Source organism: Dermacentor albipictus, chromosome 2 (assembly GCF_038994185.2).
Source record: "Dermacentor albipictus isolate Rhodes 1998 colony chromosome 2, USDA_Dalb.pri_finalv2, whole genome shotgun sequence".
Taxonomy (NCBI): Eukaryota; Metazoa; Arthropoda; class Arachnida; order Ixodida; family Ixodidae; genus Dermacentor; species Dermacentor albipictus.
In genome coordinates, this window is record NC_091822.1 from 65711510 (window position 1) to 65736854 (window position 25345).

The following is a 25345-nucleotide window of genomic DNA, read 5'->3' on the forward strand; positions in this document are numbered from 1 at the left end:
TAAAGAAAGCATGGCATATGGTCATGTTTGTGTTATTAATTAATGCACTGGATTACACAAAAGGAGCAGCGGGAAATTGCACGCTGAGAACGCCGATAAACATACAGTGCGAGGCAACTCGAGAAATAGTATTGAAAGGTCAAAGAATTTAGAAAAAAAAAGATTGAATCGTCGCGACGGCACATCGCAGTCCCGTAGGCGTCGAAGTCTGTACAATGAAATTATTTTTGAACAGCTCTGATAGCGCCCACGCAACAATGGTTGCTTGTATACTGTCAAATGCTCATATTCTGCGGCCTTAAGCTCATGGCACGGTGCGAAAATGCGCGCTTGGAGTAAGCGAAACAGTGCGCGGACAAGCATGCAGACGTGCAGTCGGTCGCTGTGAATCTGCGCGATCGCTGCATTGAGGCTTCATTCTATTACGCTCCATTTAGTTATACAAACACTATAAGAACATATTTCACATAGTTTGCTCTCAGCGTTTACCTACCTTTCACGCAAGAAGCCGGTTCGGGAGACTCCATCGCGGCGACCGCGCGCAGTGGCGTTCACTGTACGTATTCGGTAAAGAGATAGCGGCTGTAAACGATTGTGTGCTTTCAGTTTGCCCAAGATTATTATTTAGACACTAAGAAACTTCTCTCGTTTTGAAAGTACTTACAGAAATGTCCGGGAGAGCTCGCGCGCGGTGTTTTCAGTGAGCGCTGACAGCAAAACCTATGAGGAGCGCGCCACGTGATCCCTCATACTACGCCAGCGAGGCGCTTCCGATAGAGGGCGACTCCGTAACTCCTCGCCGCCAATAGCCAAGCAACAGCAGTTCACCAGGCTAAACAGTGGTTCAACAACTAAAATAAAGGCTAGTATGCTTCGCATCCTGGGCTTAACCTTAGCTAAGCCACAGCCATTTTTTATGCGAAGCATATTACTAGAGCTCAACCCAGCTCCTCAGGCGCGGCGGTGTCGCCTTCAATACCACGTGACACCGTGACGTCACGACAGAGGAGAAACGGGGCTCCAACTCGCGCCGTCACTCGCGGCGTCGCGGCGGTATATAAGCAGCCGCGCTTGCCTCTGCTAGACACTCACGAGGTGAGATGCCTCCTGGAGACAGAGCTGCTCGTTGGAATGAGAAGCAAAGGTTGCGGCGTGCTACAGAGACTGTTTCTAGGTGGCGTTGCTACGGCGCAGCGACTACGCGCCCCGCATCGGACGCGGTGAGCGTCGAGCAACGCAGCGTTCGGCGCGACAACGAAATGTGCGCCTGAGCAAGCGCCGCACGCCTGAGCCGACGCCGACGACACCGGCTTTTCTGCGACATGAGCTCCTTAACGCTGTCGCGTTAAAATAAAGGCTAGTATGCTTCGCATCCTGGGCTTAACCTTAGCTAAGCCACAGCCAGTTTTTTTTTATTTGAGCATGAAAGTTATCGCTTGGCGTGCAAGAAAGATGCTGCGATGTTCCTGGCCGGGTAATCTAGCCTTCTACATAGCCTTCTTCGTGTCTATCGATTCCCACAACCCCACAAATTCCTGGTTTATCCTAACGTTCCGCTTAATCGTCATCTAACATGTGGTCGATAAACTGCATGGACCTCCACTTTCGTAGCCTCAAAAGCTAGACCTCAGGTTCGTTCATTATCAAAAATCATCGCAAATGCACGCGCAGAAAAAGAAGTTGAGTTGAGTGAAACAACTACAGAGACAAGCGCATCACCACCAAATGCATTTTCATTCGACTCTCCTGTTTCCTTCCTATATTACCCACTCACCACATGTGGGATAGCCAACCAGGTGCTACCACGGTGAACCTCCCTGCCTTTATTTCTTATATTTCCTTTTCTTACGGGCCGCGTGGTATGAGAAAGAGCTGAATATTTCCGCAGCGTGGGTACGCCATCTGGTATTAGGATTTCGAGCCTTTGAGTATTTGTACGTTGGGACAATGTCGTGTTATCCAGTTTTGTTGGCTGCAGTCACAAAAAAGCTCGGATATTAAATGTTTTCTAGGATCGCGCGATCGGTAATCTTCTGACACCGACTGTGCATAAACATCATTTTGTCTCTTATTTCTCTTTTTTGTTGTTCGGCAAATGGTCTTGCTGTGCTGTGTCAGCACACGTGCGCACTAAACCACTTGCTCCAATAAGCACGCAGCGCGTTTCGTCGCCTGTAGACCTTAAGCGGTTTATAGCGTAGCATTTCATGCAATAATTACTAGAGGGGGCTCTGGAGAAGAGATTCTTGTTAGGAAAGGAGAAAAATGGAGGTGAAGTGCAGCTCAGTAACTGTCTCTCCAGAGAGGACACCTCAATCGTGCCGCACAGGGGGAGAATGGGAGTGAGGTAGTGCCTAACGGGAGATGCAATCTCGGTGGTTCAGCCAGCATGGTAATTATGGGAAGCACATGAATTTGTGATAAAACTTTGGTCCTTCTGGCTCCAAAGGGCTCTGCGACCTTGTATATCCATTTTCAACAAGGTACAGTGTAATGAATAGTTAAGTAAACATTATTAAAATTCTCCGATGGATGGCAGGATTCGAGCTGCCGACCCCTAGCACAGAAGGCGAATGTCGAAACCAATACGCCACGGACGCTTGCATTGAGAATGGACACGAAACGCCCTGATGAATTGATCGCGGGCAAGCCAGTGCCTTGAGACGCTTGGCGCGCTCCGATTTGGCTACACCGACAAGCTGAATCGTTTCAATTCGCAAAGATTGTGTGTGTTCGCGGCGACTTCCGCACCTCGAAAAGTATAGATTGCTCTTAAATTTACGCCAATGAGGGCACACGAAGCGCAATAAACGAATCCAGAAGAACGTATGAATCCACTAGCACGAATATCAGACAAGTCAATGTACTTCCCATCATTTCCCTGGTGGCTTAACTATTGCAGCGCCGGAGTTCCCTCTAGTAATTCCTGTAGGCAACTACATGGTTTATAGCATTTCACTTTCACGTGGAAAAAAAAGCTACGGCTAAGTGCATAAGCTCGGTGCATAAACGATAGGTTGAGTGAGCACAGACGCAACACAGACCTGATTGCCTGTCCGGGACATTTGGCAGATCACGGCCGCTGATGCCACTGCCACCCCCTTTTCGATACTGCTTATGTTCTAGGGCAGATTAAGAAGAAAGAAGTAGGCTTTTATATGGAGCCTTTTGCATGAGAAGGCAGGGAAACAAATGTGTCAATGTGCCATCATTCGGCATGACAGAGAAGCATCGGTACGGCCTCGTTTTTCCAAGATATTTTTTTTCTGTGCTTCGTACGTTACTGACCTTCAATCCATCAGTTGGGGGTTTAGCGTCTTCCTGTCCACTTGCTTCCTTCCTTAGTGCTTTTTCGACGTACTTCCCATCATTCCCATGGTGGCTGAACGATGGCTGCGCCAGAGTTCCCTCTATTAATTATTCTATGAAACCCTTCGTAATTGAATGGACCTAGTAGTGCGATTCTGTAGGTTTCAAGGCCCTAAAGTAAGGTAAATTTCATGCGGGCACTACACAGCAGAAGCTTACTCCAGTGTAGGTCTGATTCATGATTTGTATGCTAATAGTTTTACGTGGGCACGAGCTTCTCGTAAGCGACATTAAAAAAAATGCAATGTTTTTCTTAGCAGATGTTATGCTATGTTGCTATGTTAGATGTTATATTATGGGTTCCATAGCGCAGAGATGCATGTTATTCACATGCAAACACCAGTTAAACTCGTGAGAAATGGGGACACCTAGGTATTTGAAGAAGTTAACTGATTCAATAGGTTTGTTATATATTACGTAAGAGAATATGAATACGGTCTTTGTGTGTGAATTGCCTCTCCTGCCAGTCATTCTGCGCCCCTTCCACACCAAAGAGGTGTGGGAAGATGCCGTCTGCGACGGTCCTCCCGAGGTCCGCCGGGCTCTAGTTCAATGGACCCGTGCTGTCGTTGAGATCGTGCCAGGTACTCCCGACTAAGGGTCCCTCTCACACTTTCACTACCATTTTTTTTTAAATAAAAATATTTTCTCTCTGTGGGTGACGTGGCTCCAGGTCCGTTGCGAGCCGGCCCAAGCGCCGACCTGTGACGAATGGAACACGTCGTCTGCTTCCCGAGTTGCACGCCTCCCATGTGTGTCGCCATCATGGCAGAAGCTTGTTACATTAGGAAGCCTTTCAACGCGAATCCGCAGAGCGGCATCCATCGCTTACCCGGTGCATGGGCATGAATGAGTGAACGTAAAGACCATGTTTCGTTCGACCCTCGGATATTGTGTGATTGCCATAGAGATAAGCGCGAGAGGAAATCTACTTGTCACTCGGTGCGACAACGCAGAGCCGCGCGTAGCTATCTTGAACACGGGTATAACACGCTGTAGCACAGCAAAGGCTGGAGACACCGTGAACTCAACCGAAAGTTGAGGGACAGCACCCACGTCTGGCGCGTCGTAGGCGCCAAAATCTGAAGTAGTGACGTCTACGCCAACATCCAAAATCAAATATGAACAGCGCGCCAGTAGGCGGATAGTTGTGGGCACTGCCCTGCTCCGCCGTAGCCTTCGCAGTACAAAGCATTGAAGGAGCGGGAGCACCGCGAAGGGGATCATAGGAGATGTTTGATTGTCAATAACTCCGCATCTGCTGAAAGCATTGAAGTACCTTTTGCTGCGAAGTATTTCTGGAACAGTCTGTCCTAACGTCAAATGCACCTCTGCATATCGATGAAAAGATGTACTGGCCACTTTCAATAGATTATATAGCATACGATCGGTAGGGATTGTTTTTCAGCAAACGGCTTTGGATTTTCCTTCTATGAGCGGAGTTAGAAATAATAGAATACTGTGCCCGTCACGCCCTCCCGGCAATATCCTACTCCCCTCATGACGACCATTTCGACATTAGTGAACCGAGCGCGTGAACTAGAATTTTTACAAAGCAATGAGTATGTAATAGCGAGAGCTTTGTAAGCTATTTTCTGGTTTAAAATGATGTGGTATTAGCCGTTCGTGAATTATATGAGCCACAGAAGGCACAGATTGTTTCAGAAGGGAGCCGGTCTAACATTGGCACAGAATAATCACAAGATCATCACAAGGCTATCACAAAGTTAGTTCGTGCAGAAGGCTATGCAAAGGTCGGATAAGGTGTCACAATAGCGCATCCGTTTGACATTGGCGTTAGAAGTGTAGATTACCACGTTAGAGAAGTTTTTGCCGTGAATGCTCACTCTATCGCTTGCTCACCGACTCGTCCGCCCCTGTCGATGTGGTCTTTTCTGTACGTTTTGTCTGTCGTGAAACAGAGCCAACTTTTCAAGTCCTCAGCAAAAGAAGCAGAATTAACGAGAGAGATCGATGTTGACTTTCTTCACGAATGTGATGCTATATATTCATCGAAAAACCACGTATGTATCGAAATACAAAAGTGATGTAATTAGTAACGCAAGGTTACCAGGAGGTGCCTGTGAGTACGGTTGCGCCGAATGTTATGCCAGACAACCCACTGTTCGCTGGGTAGACGGCGGCCAGAGCACTGGAATAAATGGTTCGAGGAGTTCCTCACTCTGCAAGATTTTGATCTGAGCTTCTTGGTCAGTCTTGGATCTCGATTCCAGCTAATCTTACGCGTTAATGCAAGCATAAAAATCACCATTCTCATGACGAAATTGCATTAATCAGTGATATTAGTCGAATTTCCACAATATTTTAAACACCTGCGCTTTCTTATGCCTCCTTCATTCTTCGTATAACTTGTCAGGTTATCTAAAGTGAGTGGCGCTGCCTAAATTTAAGCGTAAAGCAGGCTGTTAACATTTATGACCGCAAATAGGGCATACGTGTGTGTGTGTGCGCGCGTGTGTGCGCGCGTATGTATGTATGTATGTATGTATGTATGTATGTATGTATGTATGTATGTATGTATGTATGTATGTATGTATGTATGTATGTATGTATGTATGTATGTATGTATGTATGTATGTATGTATGTATGTATGTATGTATGTATGTATGTATGTATGTATGTATGTTCACTACCTACTCAAGCTAAAGTTTTGCTGTGTGAACGTGTGCGAACGTGTTTACCGACAAGGATGTGTGGCCAGCCCATCGTACGTCTTGCGGTTGGTGCCACGCGCTTCGCGAGCTGATATTGGAGTGTTCCGCTTTCAATGCGCAGCGCACGTCGCTATAGTGAGAGATTATCATTGGCTTGGCCTGCGGTGTACGACACTCGACGAATCTTTGTACTCAAGTGGTTGTGCGTCTCGACATGATCAGATACATCGCGCTCTTCTTACTTGTCTAGAGGCAACTAACTTAGGTTCATGTTTGTAGCATTCTTTCTTTCTTTTTTTGATATTTTTGAATTAGAAGACCTCAGGCACTATCTCTCCTATTTTAACATTCTTTAGTAGCCTTACCTGCAATGACCGGCCCTACTGTGCGTGACCTATATACTGTGTGCTTTCTGCTTTATTCTTTCAGATTTTGCCATCTTTCGCTTTCTTCCCACTTTCCTCCCTTTCCCCTTTCTTCCCATCTTTCATTTCTATGTTTGTCTCCTCCTTTCATAATAATAATAATAATAATAATAATAATAATAATAATAATAATAATAATAATAATAATAATAATAATAATGTACGTATGTATGCGCGTGACCATTCATGCTCAGTGCTCAGCAATTCTAAAGCGATACCGGAGTACGAGGCTGCCGGCAACTTGTGAAAAAGAAGTCAAAATTGGAGAAACCTAGCGCCAAGCAAGAACACTGACACTGGCGAAGACCAAAGGACAAATTTCGAGCATTGCGCGGCCATGCGACCCTCCCCACGGATGCTGACGCACCGAAAGAGTCGCGGAGGGACTGTTTGACACGCGCATGCGTGCTCCCGTTAACTTTTGCTGTCGACTATGCATTCGGGTGCATGTACGTACATGCAATCGAGCAAAAGCAGTTTGGAGATCAATGGTGCCGCTATTTCTTTTTTTTTTTGTTCTTCCTTCTCAGCCTTGATAGGATACTGAAATTGAGTGGTACAACCAACATGCGGGTGTTCGGCAATTGCAACGCGTCGAAGCATTTCCACATTGCCATGCTGTGCCAGAAGAAAATTTTAATTTCTTTGCTGAATACGGGATCTCCAGACTTCGGCTCGCGAGTGGACGTGTGCATGTACGCATGTATGCGCGGGCGTGCTTAGGAATCACGTATGCGCGCCCTTATGAGCGTTAATCCGAACCGCTAAACGCGTAAGCAACCACGTTTGCATGCGTGCCCATGGTGAGACAATAAGTAGATTAATGAATGCCTTCAGTAGGGGCAGAGCGCGTTTGACAGGCCGTGAAATTATGGAACGCAAACGGTGGCACGAGTGCGCTCCATCTACTGCCCGACGACCCCTCCTATGTTCGCCCCGTGTCGTCCAACTGGCACCGCCGGGTCATACTCGCCGGTCGAGACCCAGCGGGTGGCGAACAGCTGGCTGCAGCGGAGCGGGGAGATGCTGGGGTTCAAACCGTCTCCCCCCGTGCCTTCAGCACCGTTAGTCCCCCTCCTTTACCGTCCTTTCGTGATTGGGAGAGGAGGGCGGGACGGCGCGACGCTATCGACGGCGACGACGCCTGGCGGGCGCTTGGCGGCGCCGCGCCGCCCTTTTTCGAAAAAGAGGCCCGGCGGCCGGTCTCTGCGTTCACTCACGCGCGTCAGCCGCGACGGGCCGCCGCTAGCAGCGCCCGTGCTGCCGACCGCGAGGGTTCAAACACCGGCGACCAGCGCTTTCAGCGCGAAGTGCTCGAAATTTTCGAACTCCCCGGAAAGACGCCGTCGAGAGGACGGAAGACGGACACTGGAAGACAGCGAGCGCCTGCAACAACAGACGACGCTGTTCTTGCAGACGAAAGAGATTGACGACAAGAACAACTTTCTGTCGAGTTTGTTCCTTTGCATACGACGGAGAAGAGGTCAAAGTGTAGGTACTTTATAGAACGTGATACCTGGTGGCAGGCGTTAGGAGTGTCGAACGGACAACTAGTCTTATAGAAGAGAAAACAAGTTCGAGGGTTGCTTCGAGCAACTGAAAAGCAGACGACCGACGACGCACATTCGAGACAGACGACAGCGAAGCGAAACGAACAAGAAACATGCCGAGGGGCTTCCTGCTGCAGCGCTACACTCGCCACAACTCGGACGGTGAGGACAACCGCTCGGACTCGTCGTCTTCCTCGGACGACCACGACGACGTCGTCCGGTTCGCCTCCTCCCCGCCGGCAGCCGTTGTCAAGAGTTGCGAGTCGCTCCTACTTCGGGCCAGCGCTCTACTGCAGCCGGACCATGCGTCTCCGCCGCAGTCTTCCCAGGAAGCGGCTAAGAGAAAAAAACTCTCTCCCGCGGGTCCACCGCCCCTCTTACACGGAAGCCCTCCACGGAAGAGCGCCAGCGTGGGCGCTCCCCACAAAAGCTCCTCCAATGCGTCCCCTTCCCCGCACAACAACAAAGCCGGTGGAGGAAGCACCGGCGGGACGGCAAGCCCGAACGGCGGCGCCAAGTCGGCCGTGCGCCGTCTGCTCTTCGACGACGACACGCTGTCTCCGGTCTCCGGCACCTTCATCCGGCCCTACAGCGACGAGGACGACCTGGAGCTGGACGAAGACCTCGACTACGACATTCCGGCCGCGCTCAATCCCGTGGTGGTGAGCGAGGAGGCGCGCGCCGAGCTCGCCAAAATCGAGAACAAGATCGGCGCCTACGTGTGCCGTCTTTGTCGCCAGCGGTTCGGCGACGCGTTCGGGCTCGCCCAGCACCGGTGCTCGCGCATCGTGCACCTCGAGTACCGGTGCCCGGACTGCGCCAAGCTGTTCAACTGCCCGGCCAACCTGGCGTCGCACCGCCGCTGGCACCGGCCCAGGAACGAGACGGGCGGCAGTGCGTCGCCCTCGGCAGACTGCAAGCAGCAGCAGGGCTCGTCCACCTCGGACGAAGAGGCGGCAGGGCCGTACGCGTGCCCCGTCTGCCCCAAGAGGTTCCGCAGGCTCGCCTACCTCCGCAAGCACGCCAACGTTCACGCGCAGGCGGAGGCCACGTGAGAGTGGGGCGACTTTCTCACGGTGAGTGAGTCACGACGTTTTTTTTTTTGTTTGTTTGGCTCGCTTTCGCGTCACCGCTTTTGCGGAGCACGCGTCCTCCGTCTTTTTTCTTAAAATCTTTGACGCACCTACCGCTGCCCGTGCTCACAAGAAGCGGGTACATCAGAACTGTTCGTAAGAGAACGTTCTATAGCCAATCTTGACGCTAGGTATATCATTAGGGAAAGCGGCCGGCCAACGGCAAAGAGCCATTGCGAACGCAAATCTCCGTAAATTTGGCTCCACGGTGCGTATTCACAAAAAGTTCTTAAGCAGAAATTGTCATTGAGAGCAAATTCTAGCCATTCCTAATGCTGAACGTATCACTGGCGAAGGTAACCAGCCAATGGTCAAGAGCACTTTCGAGCAAATACCTTTGTGAACTTGGCCCGTTCTTTCTGGTGATGTCAGCTTCAATCCCATCACTGGCGCTTATCCCCATAGGTGCTGTCGTTCTCTGTCGGAAATGCTGCGTCGTGTAGCAGAAATAAATGGCCCTTCATTGAAGTGACGGGGTAAACATTGCGATAAGAAACGACGTTGTAGGTGGTGGCACAGAATGCAGTAGAATATATATATTTGTGTATAGATATAGGCAAAGGAACGTTAATGCTTGTGCTGCATGTGGAAAACATTTTGACAGCCTCTCTCTTGCCGTAGACCTGCTTCAATGACCCCGTTCTCATGGTCTGGTTGGTCATATTGAAAGTAAAAAAGAAGAAAGAAAAAAAAGAAAACCTAATCCGAGAGGATTGGTATTACAAGCTCCTGCGCGGTAAACAGAGAGCGGGAGAAAAATGCAAGGCATGGCCCTCCAGCCATAACATGCCTCGATATCAGCTGCGTGAAATAGAGGACAGTAAGGGAGAAAAAAAGAATATCCTGCGGCATGGCTTTATTGGTCGCGGAGAAATGCCACTATGTTGTCATAGAATTATTGGCCCTTTGCGTGTCTCCAGCCTAAACGTGGTGAAGTTGCAGCGTGCGAAACTTTGGACCTCGATATTTGAGCAAGGATTGGACAACTTTGGAATGGGTGGCTTTCTCGTATTGAAGTTTGTGCTGCGCTGCGCTGAAGAAAAGTTCTACTTGCAATATTAAAATCCAGAGCGCGTTATTACTAAATCCAGTATTAAAACCCGATATTAAAATCAAGAGCCCCAGCGTAGTACTGCAGCCTTTTCATGTCAGCTTTTAACGCTGTCGCTTTCGTGAACAAAAGAGTGGGGGGGACTCTGTTGATGTAGAGTCGGCGTCAGAAGGTCACCGACCGCACGATCCGAGAGAACATTTAATTTCCAAGCACCTTATGACCATAGTCAATAAAACTACATAACACTACTACAGAAGACACACACTACAGAAGACACTACACTAACTACAGAACACTAACACACTACAGAAGACGAAGTGCCTTTCAGGCAGAACGCCGAGTCTTCCAGCTCTACTTATTTTGTGGATTTTTTAGACTTTGCCAGTGAACTGCTATTTCCTCCTTACCTGCGATGGAGATGGAGTCTCACGCGCGTCTGCCGGAGTCGGCAGCGCCCGCGGCGGCTGCCTCCAGGAAGCGCAACGGCACCGAGAGCGACACTGACAGCGACGACACCATGCAATACTATGTCAGCGGTGAAGATTCTAGTGACGACGCCTTCGAGCTGGTGCGGAGCCGTAAAGCAAAACGAAGGTTTCTCAGCGCATCCTCGAATTCGAGTGAGTCCACCGTGAGATCCTCGCGGAATACCGAGGAGCTCACCATCCTGTTCACGCCAGTTCTCGCTACAGACAACCTGAGACGCCTCAACAGGCAAGCCGTGTCTTCATATCTAGAGGCACTGGTTCCGAATGAAATCAAAGACATCAGAGTGAATACCCGTAAGAACGTCCTAGCGATTGACGTAGAACACGCGGCTGGGTTGGATTCGTTGCGCAATGACACGGAACTTGACGGGATGAAAGTCCGCCCTCATATTCCGCTGGGCAAACAAATCAGTAGTGGCGTAATTTACGATGTTGATGAGACCATCGTCGATTCCGATCTGTCAATCTTAATCAAGCCAGCTACGGAAAACACCATCATCACAAACGCGTTTCGTCTCGGCACGTCGCGGTGTGTCAAAATCATATTTAAAGGCGAATCCCTACCTTCGCATGTAAAAGTGGGTCATTTCCGACACGCAGTTCGCCCCTTCATACCAAAACCACTGCAGTGCTGGAAGTGCATGAAGTTTGGGCATGTGAGTAGTGTCTGCAAGAACACTACCGTCTGTTCTCGCTGCACTGGGCCCCACACCACCAACACGTGCGAAGCCAGTGTGCTGAAGTGCACAAACTGCAGCGGCCCTCACGATGCCTCCTCGAAGGAATGCCCTTTTATTCGCAAGGAAATGGCAATATTGAAGAAAATGGTTAGAGACCACTCGTCTCACCGAGAAGCAGCTATATCTATTAGGCGGCGACGATCGCGTCGCCGACGTCGATCACGAACCTCCAAAGCCTCTGCAGAGCGCCAGCCACGTGCACTGCCACCCACTCTTCCGCCCAGGCCCAACGCAGTCGGATCAAAGGACAAAGATGCAACCACCAGCCCTGCTGCTGACGCGTGGCCTGCACTCCCGAGGCTACATGCTGCTACTGAGCGAAATCAAACTTCTACGGCAAGGGACACTTCGACTGTTCCTGATAAACTGACGGACCAAGATCAACAAATTGTTGGCATGATCAGCTCTCTGGTGAGTGCCATTCGTGTTCTTCTGGACAAGATACAGACACCAACAGCTCGAAGTGCGTTGCAAGTGCTGGATGCCATTAATCCGGTGCTAGCGAGCCTTCAGAAGTCCAGTGCTTGAGAACTTCTACAGCAGAACCATGGCTCATCGACAGCAACAGCGATCGTTCCGGGATGATGTCAGAAGTGCCTCCATATTCCAATGGAATGCGAGAGGCCTAAGGTCACGTATTTTGGATTTTCGACAGTTCGTGTTTGACTGCCACTTTCCTATACTGGTGATCTGTGAACCGAACTTATCAGCTTCCATAAGACTATCAGGGTATGAACCTTTTGTTTCAACAACGTGTGTCCGTAGTAGTAAGGTTCTGGTTTACATTCGCAAGGACCTAACGTATTTTTCGCAACCCGTAGCGCCACACGACGGTAACCAATACGTCTGTGTTAGTGTGAAAAAGAAGAGACTGTCTTTTACTATTATTGGCGTCTACCTATCCCCAACAAGTCAGTTTGACAGCAAAAGACTAGAAGATATTATGGCTACTACTTCCGGTCCTTGGATAATAACTGGGGACTTCAACGCTCACCACCATATATGGGGAAGCTCCAGGATAAATTCGAGGGGCAGGTCACTAATATCCTTTGCATCAGGCCACAACCTGTGTCTTCTAAATGACGGAAGTCCGACATTTCTGCGAGGAACAACGTACAGTAGCTGCCTTGACTTGACTTTGGTGTCACGTTGCCTGACTTCGAGCGTGCAGTGGTTCACTGATATTGAAACCCATGGAAGTGATCACATTCCGACCTATGTGAGAATCAATGGTCTAGACGCCGCATTACCGGATGTATCTCGCCAAATCGATTGGTCAATCTTTCAAGATCGAGTAGAAGACATCTGCAAGAAACATATCGCACGCAGATTAGAAGATATAATTGCAGACGCAATGCAAGATTGCACGCGTTGCTTCACACATTCGAAAAAGCGTACAGAGAATGACATTGAATTGGAGAGGCTTCGTACAATACGTCGCCGTGCTGAAAGGAGGTACAGGCGCACAAAGTCAATTCTTGACCTCAGAGAAGCTCGGCGAATGCAAAAGAAGATAAGACGCCGAATGGATACGCTAGCGGATCAAAGATGGAAATGCTTTTGCGAGTCACTAGACCCCCGCAAGCCATTGTCCCGTGTGTGGCGTACCTTACGGGGTCTTTGCTCAAGACCCCAGCAACGACACCCTTTTAACGCCCTTGCTCTCTATCAAAATCGCCGTGAGATAGACGTCGCAGAGGAATTTTGTGCGCAAATCACCGGCGGCGCAGTTTTAGTCCCTGCGATGGCTTTAAGCGACATCCCCGGTCCACGAGATACCAGTATGGAGGCTCCCTTCTCTATGGAAGAGTTAGAAGCTGCTATGGCGCTCTGTAGGTGTCCGTCTTCACCAGGGCCCGATGGCATAACATATACTGCTTTGCGCCACCTAGGCCGAGAAGCACGAAGAGAACTCCTCAGCCTTTTTAATAGTTCATGGCAAGATGGTGTCGTCCCACAGGAGTGGAAACGCAGCCGCCTGGTACCGCTACTAAAAGCAGGAAAGTCGCCGCTAGAACTGGCATCGTATCGGCCTATAGCACTTGCTAGCTGCGTCGGGAAACTCATGGAACGCATGATCCTCATGCGTCTCGAATGGTACCTAGAACACCACAAGATTTACCCTGATTCTATGGCGGGATTTCGACGAGGCCGTTCATCGATTGACAGTGTCATCGATTTAGTGTCATCTGTAGAACAGCAAAAATCATGGAAGCGATTATCAGTAGCGCTCTTTCTGGACGTGAAAGGCGCTTACGACAACGTTTCCCATCAACCCATTCTAGACGCACTTTTGACAATTGAACTAGGAGGGCGAGTATATCGATGGATCAGAAACTACTTGACACAAAGGTCCTTGTTCGTACGTACAGAAGATGGTCCAACTACCGACCACTACATATGCCGAGGAGTTCCCCAAGGTGGGGTTCTAAGCCCTATTCTTTTCAACCTCGCGCTTCTTGGGCTGGCCGAATCCCTACCGGAAACAGTGAGTGTCTCACTCTACGCCGACGACATCTGCATGTGGTCATCAACGGTCACTCGTCTGCAGGTTCGCGCAAGGCTGCAGAAAGCAGCAACACAGGCATCTCACTATCTTCACACACAAGGCCTTACCATCTCAACAGAAAAATGTGCGTTAGTCGCTTTTACACGAAAACCAATGTCTCGTTATCCAGTATGCATTAATGGCCAGCCTATCTCCTACAAGAGAAATCATCGGTTTTTGGGCGTCATTGTGGACCGGGACCTCTCTTGGAGCCCTCACGTTGCCCATTTGAAGAACAAGCTCACATCTATTGTTCATGTCTTCAAGTTTGTCGCCGGGAAAACATGGGGATCGTCAGTGGGCTCCATGCTACAGTTATATCGAGCACTTTTTATCGGATTGCTACGTTACAGTTCTCCCGTGCTTTCTAAAACATGCAAGTCAAACCTTCGAGAACTACAGAGCGTGCAAGCCCAGGCACTACGTGTTTGCCTAGGACTTCCGCGGAGCGCCTCAACAGCAGGAACCATTATATTGGCTCGAAACCATCCGATCACGACTTACATTAGCATCGACACGCTTAGGGCCCTTGTTCGTCATGCTTCACGCATACAATCAAGCTCTCTTGCCTGCCTGCCAGAACGACGACCGCAGGCGTCCTTCTCCAACGAGGTCAGCATCCATCGTGCCTGTCTACCATCGGGCTTCACACCCTCAGCACGTTCAACCTCAGCTTTGTGGTGTTTAGAACAACCTCAAGTGCGTCTCACGGTACCAGGAATAAGAAAGAAGACCGATTTGCCTACCTTGGCCCTGAAGCAAGCAGCTCTGGATTGTTTGAATACTTTCTACTTTGACCGAGTCCACATATATACGGATGGCTCTTCCACTCAGACCAGCTCCACCGGCGCAGTGGTTATACCATCACGATCAATTAGCATCCAATACAAGATTTCTCACATGACAACATCGACCGGATCGGAGCTTGTTGCCCTCCGAGGTGCCGTTGATTACATTAACAACCAACCCGCTAATCGGTGGGCAATATTCTGCGATTCGAAGGCGGCCTTACAATGTCTTCTGTCATCTCTTCGTCGCGGGTCATGTGAACAACTAGTGTCGGAGATACGAGAAATGCACCATTGTATGATAGCGAAAGGACACGACGTCGTGTTTCAGTGGCTGCCCGGCCATTGCGGTATCTCCGGCAACGACCTCGCTGACGAAGCTGCTCGGAAAGCCCACGAAGGAGCAACCCTTGTTTCTGTACCTTTATCGCGGACCGACGCAGCCCAACACCTAAGCAAGGTAGCACACCGTATGACATTAGAGAAGTGGCATACACCTGAATTCACCCAAGAACGATTGCATTCCCTCGACCCCTCTATGCAACTGCGGCTGTTACCAGGACTTCAGCGCAATGAGGCAACAATGCTGTGCCGCTTACGCTTGGGCGTCGCATTCACCAATGCGTATACGTTTTTGATTGGAATGACTGATAGCGCCGACTGTAATGCCTGCGGTGCCGAGGAAACTATAGAACATCTACTGTGCTACTGCCCATCTTTTCAAAACGAAAGACATGACCTCTGCACAGCTCTCAATCAGCTAGACAGAACACCGTTCACCTTGAAGAAGATCTTGGGACCATGGCCTCGCATATCGCAGCTACGAAAGGCAACAAAAGCTCTGCTGCGATATTTGAAGGCTACTGGACTGAGTCAGCGTCTATGACCCGGACTGAGTGACCGAACGATATCCCCAGTGGACTTTCTCTTCTTCTTTTACTCTTTCAGTCCCCTTTTCCCTTTCCCCAGTGTAGGGTAGCCAACCGGGCTCAGTCCTGGTTAACCTCCCTACCTTCCCTTTATCATTTGCTCTCTCTCTCTCTCTCACTACATAACACTACATTGATTCAGCGTAATAATACTCAAAGCCTCGAAATCCGAATACCAGATGGCGTGCCCAGGCTGCGAAGATGTTCAGTTCTTTCTCACACCCCGGGGACCATAATAGAGAAAAAGATAAGAAATGCAGGAAGGTTAACCGTGGTCGCGTCTGGTTGGTTATTCCCAAACTTAGGGAAAGCGAAACATAAGAAGACAAAAGTGCAGTCATTGTCCCGCCCCCGTCACAACCGCAGATGAATGTTGACCCACGTATATGCGTAGTCAGAAACGATCGTCTAGTGCAGTTGGGTTCGAGAAGCGCATTAATGCTTCGGTGATCTTTTACAAACTGCACTTCTTCGGCCGAGGTCCCATGATCGGTGCTTCCGTGATCGGTCTGTCGTCTAAGCAGTATCTTGTCGAGAGTGGAAGGATGGACAGTTGTGCAGAGTGTGCTCTGTATTTTCATCACACGCGGAATAGTTGCATGTGGCGCTGTCGGCCATTCTGATGAGGAGTGAATAAGCGTTCGCGGTCCGAAAAGTTTCGACACCGACTGTACATTGCGCGCCTTTCTGCTTAAAGTAAATTGCTCAGGAAAATACGCGAGAAAGCATTAGGATGTCCATTGTATGACTCACACAAACGGGTCAGACGATAGCAACGGACAAAAAATTAGGACTGTTACGGCCCAGTTTGCTTGCTTCGTTGTAACGTTGTAAAATAGAGCAGAAAAGAAGTTCAACGAGGCATCGAGTTATCGTGTCGCTCGAAGTTCTACGCTGTCTGATCATGCGATGTCAAGGTCGTCGCACACAAAAACAATGAGTGAAAATAAATATGCATGAGGGCCAACGAGAAAGTATTTGCCCCTATTTTTTTTAGCCAAATTGCGGCTATAAATGCGAAGTCCACGCGACCATTCTCAGCGGTGGACCTTTCTTGGACCGGCTCCGCCTTATCTGCCGGTAGCTCCGCGGCAGGGCGCTGCTTTCAGTTGTTGAAAATGGCGGTTGAGCTTCACACGACTACCGCGTACGAGCAACGAAGTACGATTCGTTTCCTATGGAACAAGGGACGAACGCCAATTGAAATTCATGGGGAAATGCAGCCTACGTATGGGGAAAGGTGCCTCGCTTTGATAAGCGGGAGGCGGTGGTGTTGTGAGTTCGCAAAAGACTGTGAAGACTTGCATGACAATGAGCGTTCGGGAAGGCCGCGTGCGCCGCTGACTCACGACAACATTTCCCGCATGGATGCAATGGTGAAAGCGGATCCGTGTGCACCTCAAGGACATTTCCCGGGAGCTTGGCCTTTCGTATGGGAGTGTTTACGACATCGTTTATGGGTCCTTACAGTACCGGCAGGTTTCATGCCGGTGGGTGCCTAAGCAGTTGGATAACAAACAGTTGGCAAGCGAGTGATTGCTTCCCTGATTCATCTGCAACGGTATGCCGAGGAGGGTTAAAGTTTCCTGGGCCGCATCGTTACTGGAGATTAAACGCGGGTATGGCTTTTCACGCCGGCATCGAAGCAGCAGAGCATGGTGTGGAAACATTCGGGTTCGCCTGTGACAAAGAAATTCCGGTCAGTGCCATCTGTTGGAAAAGTGATGTTAACGATCTTCTGGGATCGGCGAAAACGGCGAGGAATTTTGATGGGGACAATGCGGTTATTCTTCACGATAGTGCGAGGGCACATGTAGCAATCAGAACCGCCGACAAGCTCTGGTTATTTAACTGGGAGAGTGCGGACCACCCACCATAAAGTCCTGGCTTCGTCCCCAGTGATTTCCCCGTTTTTGGTCCGCTGAAGAAGTTCCTGGCAGGACAGCGATTCACGTGCAACAATCAAGCCAGGACACCAGTTCGACAATGGTTCCAGAGTCGGCCGGACGAATTCTACTACAGTGGCACCTCAAATTTAGTGCTGCGATGAGACAGATGTCAGAACCGGTGTGGGGATTATGTGGAAAAATAGTATAGGGTACGTAGAATAGTACGTATATTTGTGATTACCTGCATGTAACTTATCTTGGCTAATAAAAAATAGAGACAGATGCTTTCTGATTCGCCCTCGTAGGTTGTACTAAGATAAGGCATTTCCAAAACGGGAAGCTGGCCTCGCCCGCGACGTTCAACTCGCGGTTATGTTTTGTATATATGACCTCCTGCACACCTGCGATGATGAATCAGGACATGCAAGAGGACACTTGAGAGTGACCTGATCTTTATCGGGTTCATTCACTCAATCGTGCAGATATTGCTGCGCACCATCCTACTCCATTAGAAGGGACCACTCATTCATTCAATCAAATCTTTATTCAAATCAAAACTGTTCCTTCATCGATTTTTCATATGGTGGAAGAGAGTGCCTGGTCTATAGACTGTTGCGCGTCGATACAAATTTACGTGCTGCAGTTGCTGCAGTGCTTTGGAGGTGGGTTCATGCGTGTACACAACACACCAGAGGGCACTATGGGGGCGTCCAGGCAGCTATCGTTGAGAATGCTTATACACAGTACGCTAATCGCATAACCCATTACAGTGGCGATGTTAGAATACAATAGGCTTCACGACGAGGTTATGTTATATAAAAAGAAACACACGACTTGCTGTTTGTGCGCATTGTCATATTGCAAGGTATTTCTGTACAGAACATGTGTTTCGAGGAACAGAAAAAAAATTACTCTACACACTGCTACTATCATACTTGAAAAGCTGTAGCTCACTCGCGACTATTTTTCGACAGATGTACAGCGACCGCAACTTTCTGCCTGAAAGACCGACGCGTTTTACGTGACGCCTGCCTTTCCCACATTTGCGCTTACGCTGCACGGGAAGGACCTTACAGCAACGATTCTCGACGGGAGCGAATGACGGCAGCGCCGTGACCATGCACTGAGCCTTGTGCGAGTGTCATCCGTGCTCTTCTTCTCCTTCTTCTTTGTTTTCGCTTTCTTTTTTCGGCACTTGAATATTTGGTAGATATAAGAGACCGTTAGAGGGGTGAACAAACTAGAGCTATCAAGGAGCCATTTCCCGTTTATACCAAGGATACTTGCACAATGTTACAGGGAAATTAGCTTACTCGCGTGCACGATATTTATCGTTCAGGGCACTAGTATCGTCATCAGCTGTTCAAAGCGCACTTTGCTGTTTTGTTTGCCCGGTTTTATTTATTTATTTATTTACTTGCATGTGTGTGTGTGTGTGTGTGTGTGTGTGTGTGTGTGTGTGCGCACGATACGCGATTAGCAATGCATTTCGCTTGCGACATGTGTACGCGTGTTGCGTGTAATAAGGCCTGTCGTAGTGATCAGGCACGGTTACAACTTCAGGACCCGTAATTCTTGAGCAGTCTAGAATGAATGAGATGCAATGATTAGTGAGCGTATGTATCTGAGTGCCATCTACGCTGTGAACACAAAAAATAAAAGAAAACAACCTTTGTTTGAGCATAATCGATCGACCTGAGAGGTATAACCATAAATGAGCTCCTAGCATGTTTTGACCACTGCCGAAGCTGCGCTCGCACATTTCACCACGGACAATGCACAAAATGCAAACCGCTGAAATTATCGCCTTTTAACGCAGCTCTCAGGGGTATTCAGTTAAACAGAACTTTCATTTTAAAGCGAAGCTTTCTTTGCCTTTTCCTTCGACTTTTCCACTGCTTCGACTTTTCCACGCGGGGAGCGCAACGAACTTCATTGTTCGCAGTGAGAGCTGCGCCCTTGTTTTATTTTTTTTTCTGTGTCGCGTTTTTGGGTGTTTATATATTGTTTGGTTGGTCCTCATGATTTCAGCCATATAACATTGATGTTAGCCTGCTAGGCATGGTCCTGGCTATTAGTGCTAGCTATTTGTGCGATTAACTGGTTTACGCAGCTAGACTGGGAGAACCATGCGCATTCTGCTTCCGCATTAGGCAGTTCGCATTGATATCAATATTACTTTATGTACTCATATGGCCATGCTGCTCCTCGCATTATGGTGGTGGCTTTCTTGTGGCTTATTTCTCATAATCTGTCGATAAGGGTACCGTACCAGAAGCATTTGCACGCTAGTTAAGGCGCTCTGTTACTAACCTGGAGACCACGGAAGGGGTGGCCGTATTATACGAACGGGCTAGAATACGAAAATACGCGTTGGCTCACGTAAAGTTACCCCAAGAGGTCGAAATTATTCCGCTGCCCTGCACCACGGCGTTCGTTATGACTCAGATCTACCATAGCAATTTGGGCGAGTTAGTCGGGGCTCGAGATTGAACGGCATCGCAAAAGCATGAAATGTGGGAAAGCAACATGTGGAACGAAAGAATTAATGCAAGAATTATAGACACAAGTGCTGACTACTAAATATATTGCTTCTTGAGCCCCTCGTTTCTTTCTTCTATTACATACGTTTCTTATCTAATTAAAATTCATTTGGTGGTGATTCGCTTATCTCTGTAGTTCCTTGATTTAAGCGCATAAATTATTTCAACACAGGGGCCTTTGCGATGATTTTTGATCATGCACGAACTTCGGACCTAGCTTTTAGAAGCTACGAAAGCGGAGACCCATGCAGTTTTTCGAGTACTTGTTTGGCAACGATTAACCGAAACGCTAGGATAAAGCAAGAACTTCAGGGGCTACAAATGTAGGAATGGATGGAAACGAAGGAATATGGAATGGTAGATTACCCTGCCAGAAACATCGAATTTTTTTTCTTACACACCAAGTGCTAACTTTGATGCTAAAAAAGAAAGAAAGAAAGAAAGAAAGAAAGAAAGAAAGAAAGAAAGAAAGAAAGAAAGAAAGAAAGAAAGAAAGAAAGAAAGGAAGGAAGGAAGGAAGAAAGAAAGAAAATAGTATCTCAACTGAAGAAGCCGCACCATTATTAGGCAGTTCAAGTACGCACCCTGGTCGGTGGCTCTGAGGCTATGGTGCTGCTGGGCACGAGGCGTTGGGTTCGATTCCTGGCGATGGCGCAATCCTCCCGATGAGGACAGATTGCGCAAACCTTCCTCCACTGGACGTCCGATGCAAATTACATAACCCTAAGTGGTCAAAGCTCTTCTGGAATGCTTCACCACCCTCGAAAATAAATATGAAATCACCAAGCATTGTACGAATATTAGCTCAGTACGTCCCTACCACGCACATGCTGCTAGGTTCGCTCTAAACAAACTTACACCCTTTGGTTTGTATTTTGTCCCCAAAGAATAATCGTCATCTGTCTTGCCCGCAAATCCTTTAACGCTCCAGCCCGATACTTCCTATTCACGAACGGCTTGTGCGTTTTCAGCATGACAGAGCATTATCGACAGGAAAGTAGTTGAGTGCCGAGTTTTCAAGAGAGGAAACGCAAGCAAGGCAGAGGACGATTATCGCTGTGGGACAAGATAAACCGCATAGGGTGTAAACTCTTTTTTGGCGTGTTCCTACACTCCTAGAAATATTTACACCCTTTGGGGCGTATCTTGTCCCACAACGATAATCGTCATCCGTGTTGCCCGCGCATCCTTTCTTTAACGCAGCGAGCCCGGTATTTCCCAGTCACGAACGGCATGCGCGTTATCAGTGTGACGCAGCATTCTCGGCAGGAAAGTATCGAGCGCCAAGTTTTCAGGAAAGGAAACGCAAGCAAGGCAGATGACGATTATTGTTGTGGGACAAATTTACACCCCAAAGGGTGCAACCGTTTTAAGAGTGTAGCAACGTGCTGCTACACTCTTCAGGAAATGTACACCCTTTGGGGTGTGTATTTGCCACACAACAATAATCGTCATCTGTCCTGATTTTGTTTCTTTCCTTGAAAACGCTGCGCTCGATACATTCCTGTCGAGAATGCTCTGTTATGCTGACAACGGGCATGCCGTTCATGACTTGAAAGTACAGAGCTTGCCGCGTTAAAGAAAGGAAATGCGGACAAGACAGATGACGAGTATCGTTGTGGCAAAAGGGTGTAATTTAGCTTAAGAGTGTAGCAGATGTGGAGCCATGGACAGACCCCGAAGTACACAGAACCTGTAACCGGTGATCCGTGGTTATCGCGCTCTGTGAAATCAGCGTGCAGCTGCGAGCGTCGAAAATAAGTCGAAAGCATGTTCTACATGTATGTGTTGCTGCTTTGAGGTACGATGTACGTTCACATGATTATTTCTTGGGTTATTTTTCAAATAGGAACGTCTTTTCGATGGTTTATCTAATGACAGATTATGTTATAACTTTCTGCGTATCTTCATTTCTTTTTTGGGGGAGACCTACTGAAACCAGTTTCTCCTTGCTGCGCAAGACTCTGCCACTGTGTCTATTACGGGTCTCATCAAGCTTCACTTGGCATTTAACGCCCATGCCCTCAGCATGCATATCTTGCAGTGTGCATTGCCTCGCTGTTCAAATTGAAGATGGCGACGGATCTGAAGCGAATAGGCAAGGAAAAGCGGAAGCGGGAGGGGAGCATCGGAGGACCAGACGGAACGATCAAGTTTTCTTTTTTCTTTTTTACGATAAGGGGCTACACGGCACGTGAGAGACACCGTTCGAGTGCTTTGGAAAATCGTCAACCCGCTCAGTGGGCGCTGGGTTCGTACAAGCGCGATATACAGGACCACAAGCGCCGACACAACCCCGACAGCCACAGTTGGCAGTACTCTGTCCTCACGCGGTTCCTTTTGTGTACAGCGTCAAACGCGCACTTCGGGAAACGCCTTCGTCCCGTGGCGGGCCCAACCAAATTGAAGGTGTCGTGACGACGCGCTCCTCTCTGCGCCTGCAGGCGCGTACACATAGGTGCACCCCTGGCGCTGCGTGTATACGACAGTTCGCCCTCCCCTCGCAGGTTGCCGCCTCGCAGCTCCACGTGACCTTCGGGCACACGCAAACGCCAAGCACGAGACGGAAGCACGCGGGAGGGCGAAGGACATGAATAATCGAGTCGAACGCGGATGCCTGCGCTGCGCGGGACGCATTGCGGAGAACGCGCGGGATTTCGCCGTATAGGCACGGCGGGCTGGCCGTCGATATAGCGTTATGGGCTCGTATAATAAGAACAGCGATGCGGGAGGGGGGGCTCGAGCGAGCGGGGTAAACGGCTCGCGTTCTTTTCAAAAATGCACGCGGACGATGGCATCTGCGAGTCGCCGCGCGAGGCGCACGCTCGCTTCCACCGCCACCCTGACCGGCATCGATTACGACCGGCGCCCGGTGGCACCCGTATGCAATATGCATTGTATATTCGTTTGCCCCGGTGAGCGCCCCCCCTCCCGTCACCGTGCCCTGCCCTGCGCGGTATGAATATAGACTCGGAATGAAGCGACAGCTGACGCCAGCGAGCAGATGTGTTTGCAGACGCGCGGTCGGACTGCGGGGGCCGTTGGGTTTCGCGCTAAAACTGCTAAAACGAAACTACCGTTGCGCAGGTACACTCCCAATTCTTTGCAAACACGTTCCGCTTGCTTGGCGGCACCTATGTGAATTGAGATTAAGAGTTCATGTACGCGCAGCATCGGTACGGCACTAAGGAAGCCGCACCTTATTGGATGTGTTTGCTACCGAAACACCCTTCCTGCGCCCCCGTTTTTTTTCTGCAATTTTTTACAGTGGTTTTATTAGCGGAGCGCCTTTAGTGCGCACTCACTGCCTCTTTGTATTCGAAGGGCGGTGGTCTGGGCTAGTTTTTTTTTATTCTTATAAGTAGTGCAGCGCGAAACAAGACAGAAGGACGCGAAAAAGACGACGACTAGCCCTTGTTCTCGCTTTTAGAGCGCAGTTACAGTGCCCGTTCCTGTGTTAAGTGGCGGCGTCCTTCGGCGTAACCGCGCCGAAGGACGCTGTGGCTATGGTATGGCGTGGCTATAGTGGCAATGGTGTTGTGCTTAGCAGCCCAACACCATAGCCACTAGGCAACCACGGTGGGTCTGGAACCCGGAAGAAAATGGCATAGTTTCGGTAACTGCGCGCGTGGCCGCACGACCGTGGGAACAAGCAGACGAAGCGGAAGTACATCTCTCTTGCTTCGGTGCGAAGTGAAACAAAAAAACACGCAGACATTACGTTTGTGTGTTTTATTATTTCTCTAAACTTCAACTCGTCAATTGAAGCAACAAATCGCACAGATAACAGATGTTGCCTTGAATAACTCTCGAAGTCACGTGTCACCACGAGCGACGTCACACTGCGGACACGATTACGTAGGCGCAGGAGCCCGAGTACGTCACCGTCCCTCTCCGGGCGGATTCGCCGCGAGTGAAGAGGTAAATGGCGTTCGGATTGAAATTTCAGGCCTTTCCACGGCGCGTAGCGTTGTAATTCTTTGCAAACCCGGTCGTTGGCGCGCAATGTATGCTCTGCGCTTGTCAGCTCAAAATGGCCAGACCTGGTGAGGGGCCCTTTAAGGGCTTGTGACTTGTGTGACTGACTTTGAACGCTGTAGCGCGTAGGATCCCGTTATCGTATGAATTTTTCAGACTTTATTTTGTTTTGTTTCTTCTATTACCTTTTGATACCTTTTCCCAGGACATGGTAGCCAGCAGGCTCTTACGCTGGCCAACCTCCCTGTCTTTCCCCCCTTTTCCCCCCCCCTCTCTCTCTTTGGTTTAGACGCCGCTTAAGCGCCACTAGCTCTCATTGTGCAAACTGGTGTATTAAAGTACAACCAGACTTTGCACTCTGTCACAGTGAAACGAACAGCGTTCCGTGATTTCATTGTAGAGTCAAAATCCTGCTTTATCTATGTACAACTGGACTAATATATAATATAATAATAGCGCCGTGACAATCTTTATTATTAATGTGCACATGGTACAGACATTTCGTTGGAGGAGACACGAAGAAAAAATGGCAATACGATTGAATGAGTTCTCGCCTTCCGCGTACTAAAGCAGTGGAAGCAGGGGAAACTCTAACAGTGAAAGCAGTTGCACGCTCAATAATGAGGCTACTGTAATCACAAGGACATTGAGAATGGAAGCACGGTATAAGTCAGAAAAAAACTTTGACAGTGCACGGTATATAGTGATATTAGGTGACGTTTTCCACAATTAATAAAGCAACACTTCGTCACTGGGTTCAGTGACAGACTTATGGAAGGAAAAGGTAGATTCAGTAATCTCAATCTTCAATAAGAAAGTTTGAGAAGTCTCAAAGAAATGCGAGGATTGTTGATGATGGATATGATGAGATGGCTTTCTATAGGTACATAGATGGTTAATTAAGTTTGTGACAAGCATGATTAGTCCTTTCAACAGGACAGAATAATATGGCGGTGCAACACTATATACGATAATTAGAAGTTATATAATTAGAGCTTACTTTTAAAAAAGAAACGCTCATTTGCTGCTTGCCAGTGATCCCATATGATACCATGATACCATGCCGTGATGCGGTTTTATATGAGCATATAAAAGCTTTTATACAGTAGCTCATATGAAATTGCATATGATCATGGGACATGTACATACAGTGCTTACCGTATAAGAATGTTAAGCTGGGCAATTTGGCGTTGTTCGGATGAAGCCACAGCTGTGCTTTTCTTCTCTCGGTCCCC

The 25345-nt window shown here is 48.8% G+C and overlaps 1 protein-coding gene across 1 annotated transcript in view; it reads left to right on the forward strand.

The window, feature by feature from the left end:
* The first annotated feature begins 7838 nt into the window (after positions 1 to 7838).
* Positions 7839 to 25345, forward strand: part of LOC135903266 (insulinoma-associated protein 1a-like) — a 49907-nt gene continuing 32400 nt past the window's right edge. The window contains exon 1 of the mRNA XM_065433681.1: positions 7839 to 9096. Within this exon, the coding sequence (XP_065289753.1) occupies positions 8134 to 9075 (942 nt within the window). The 5' untranslated portion in view covers positions 7839 to 8133 and the 3' untranslated portion in view covers positions 9076 to 9096. The remainder of the gene's footprint in view (positions 9097 to 25345) is intronic.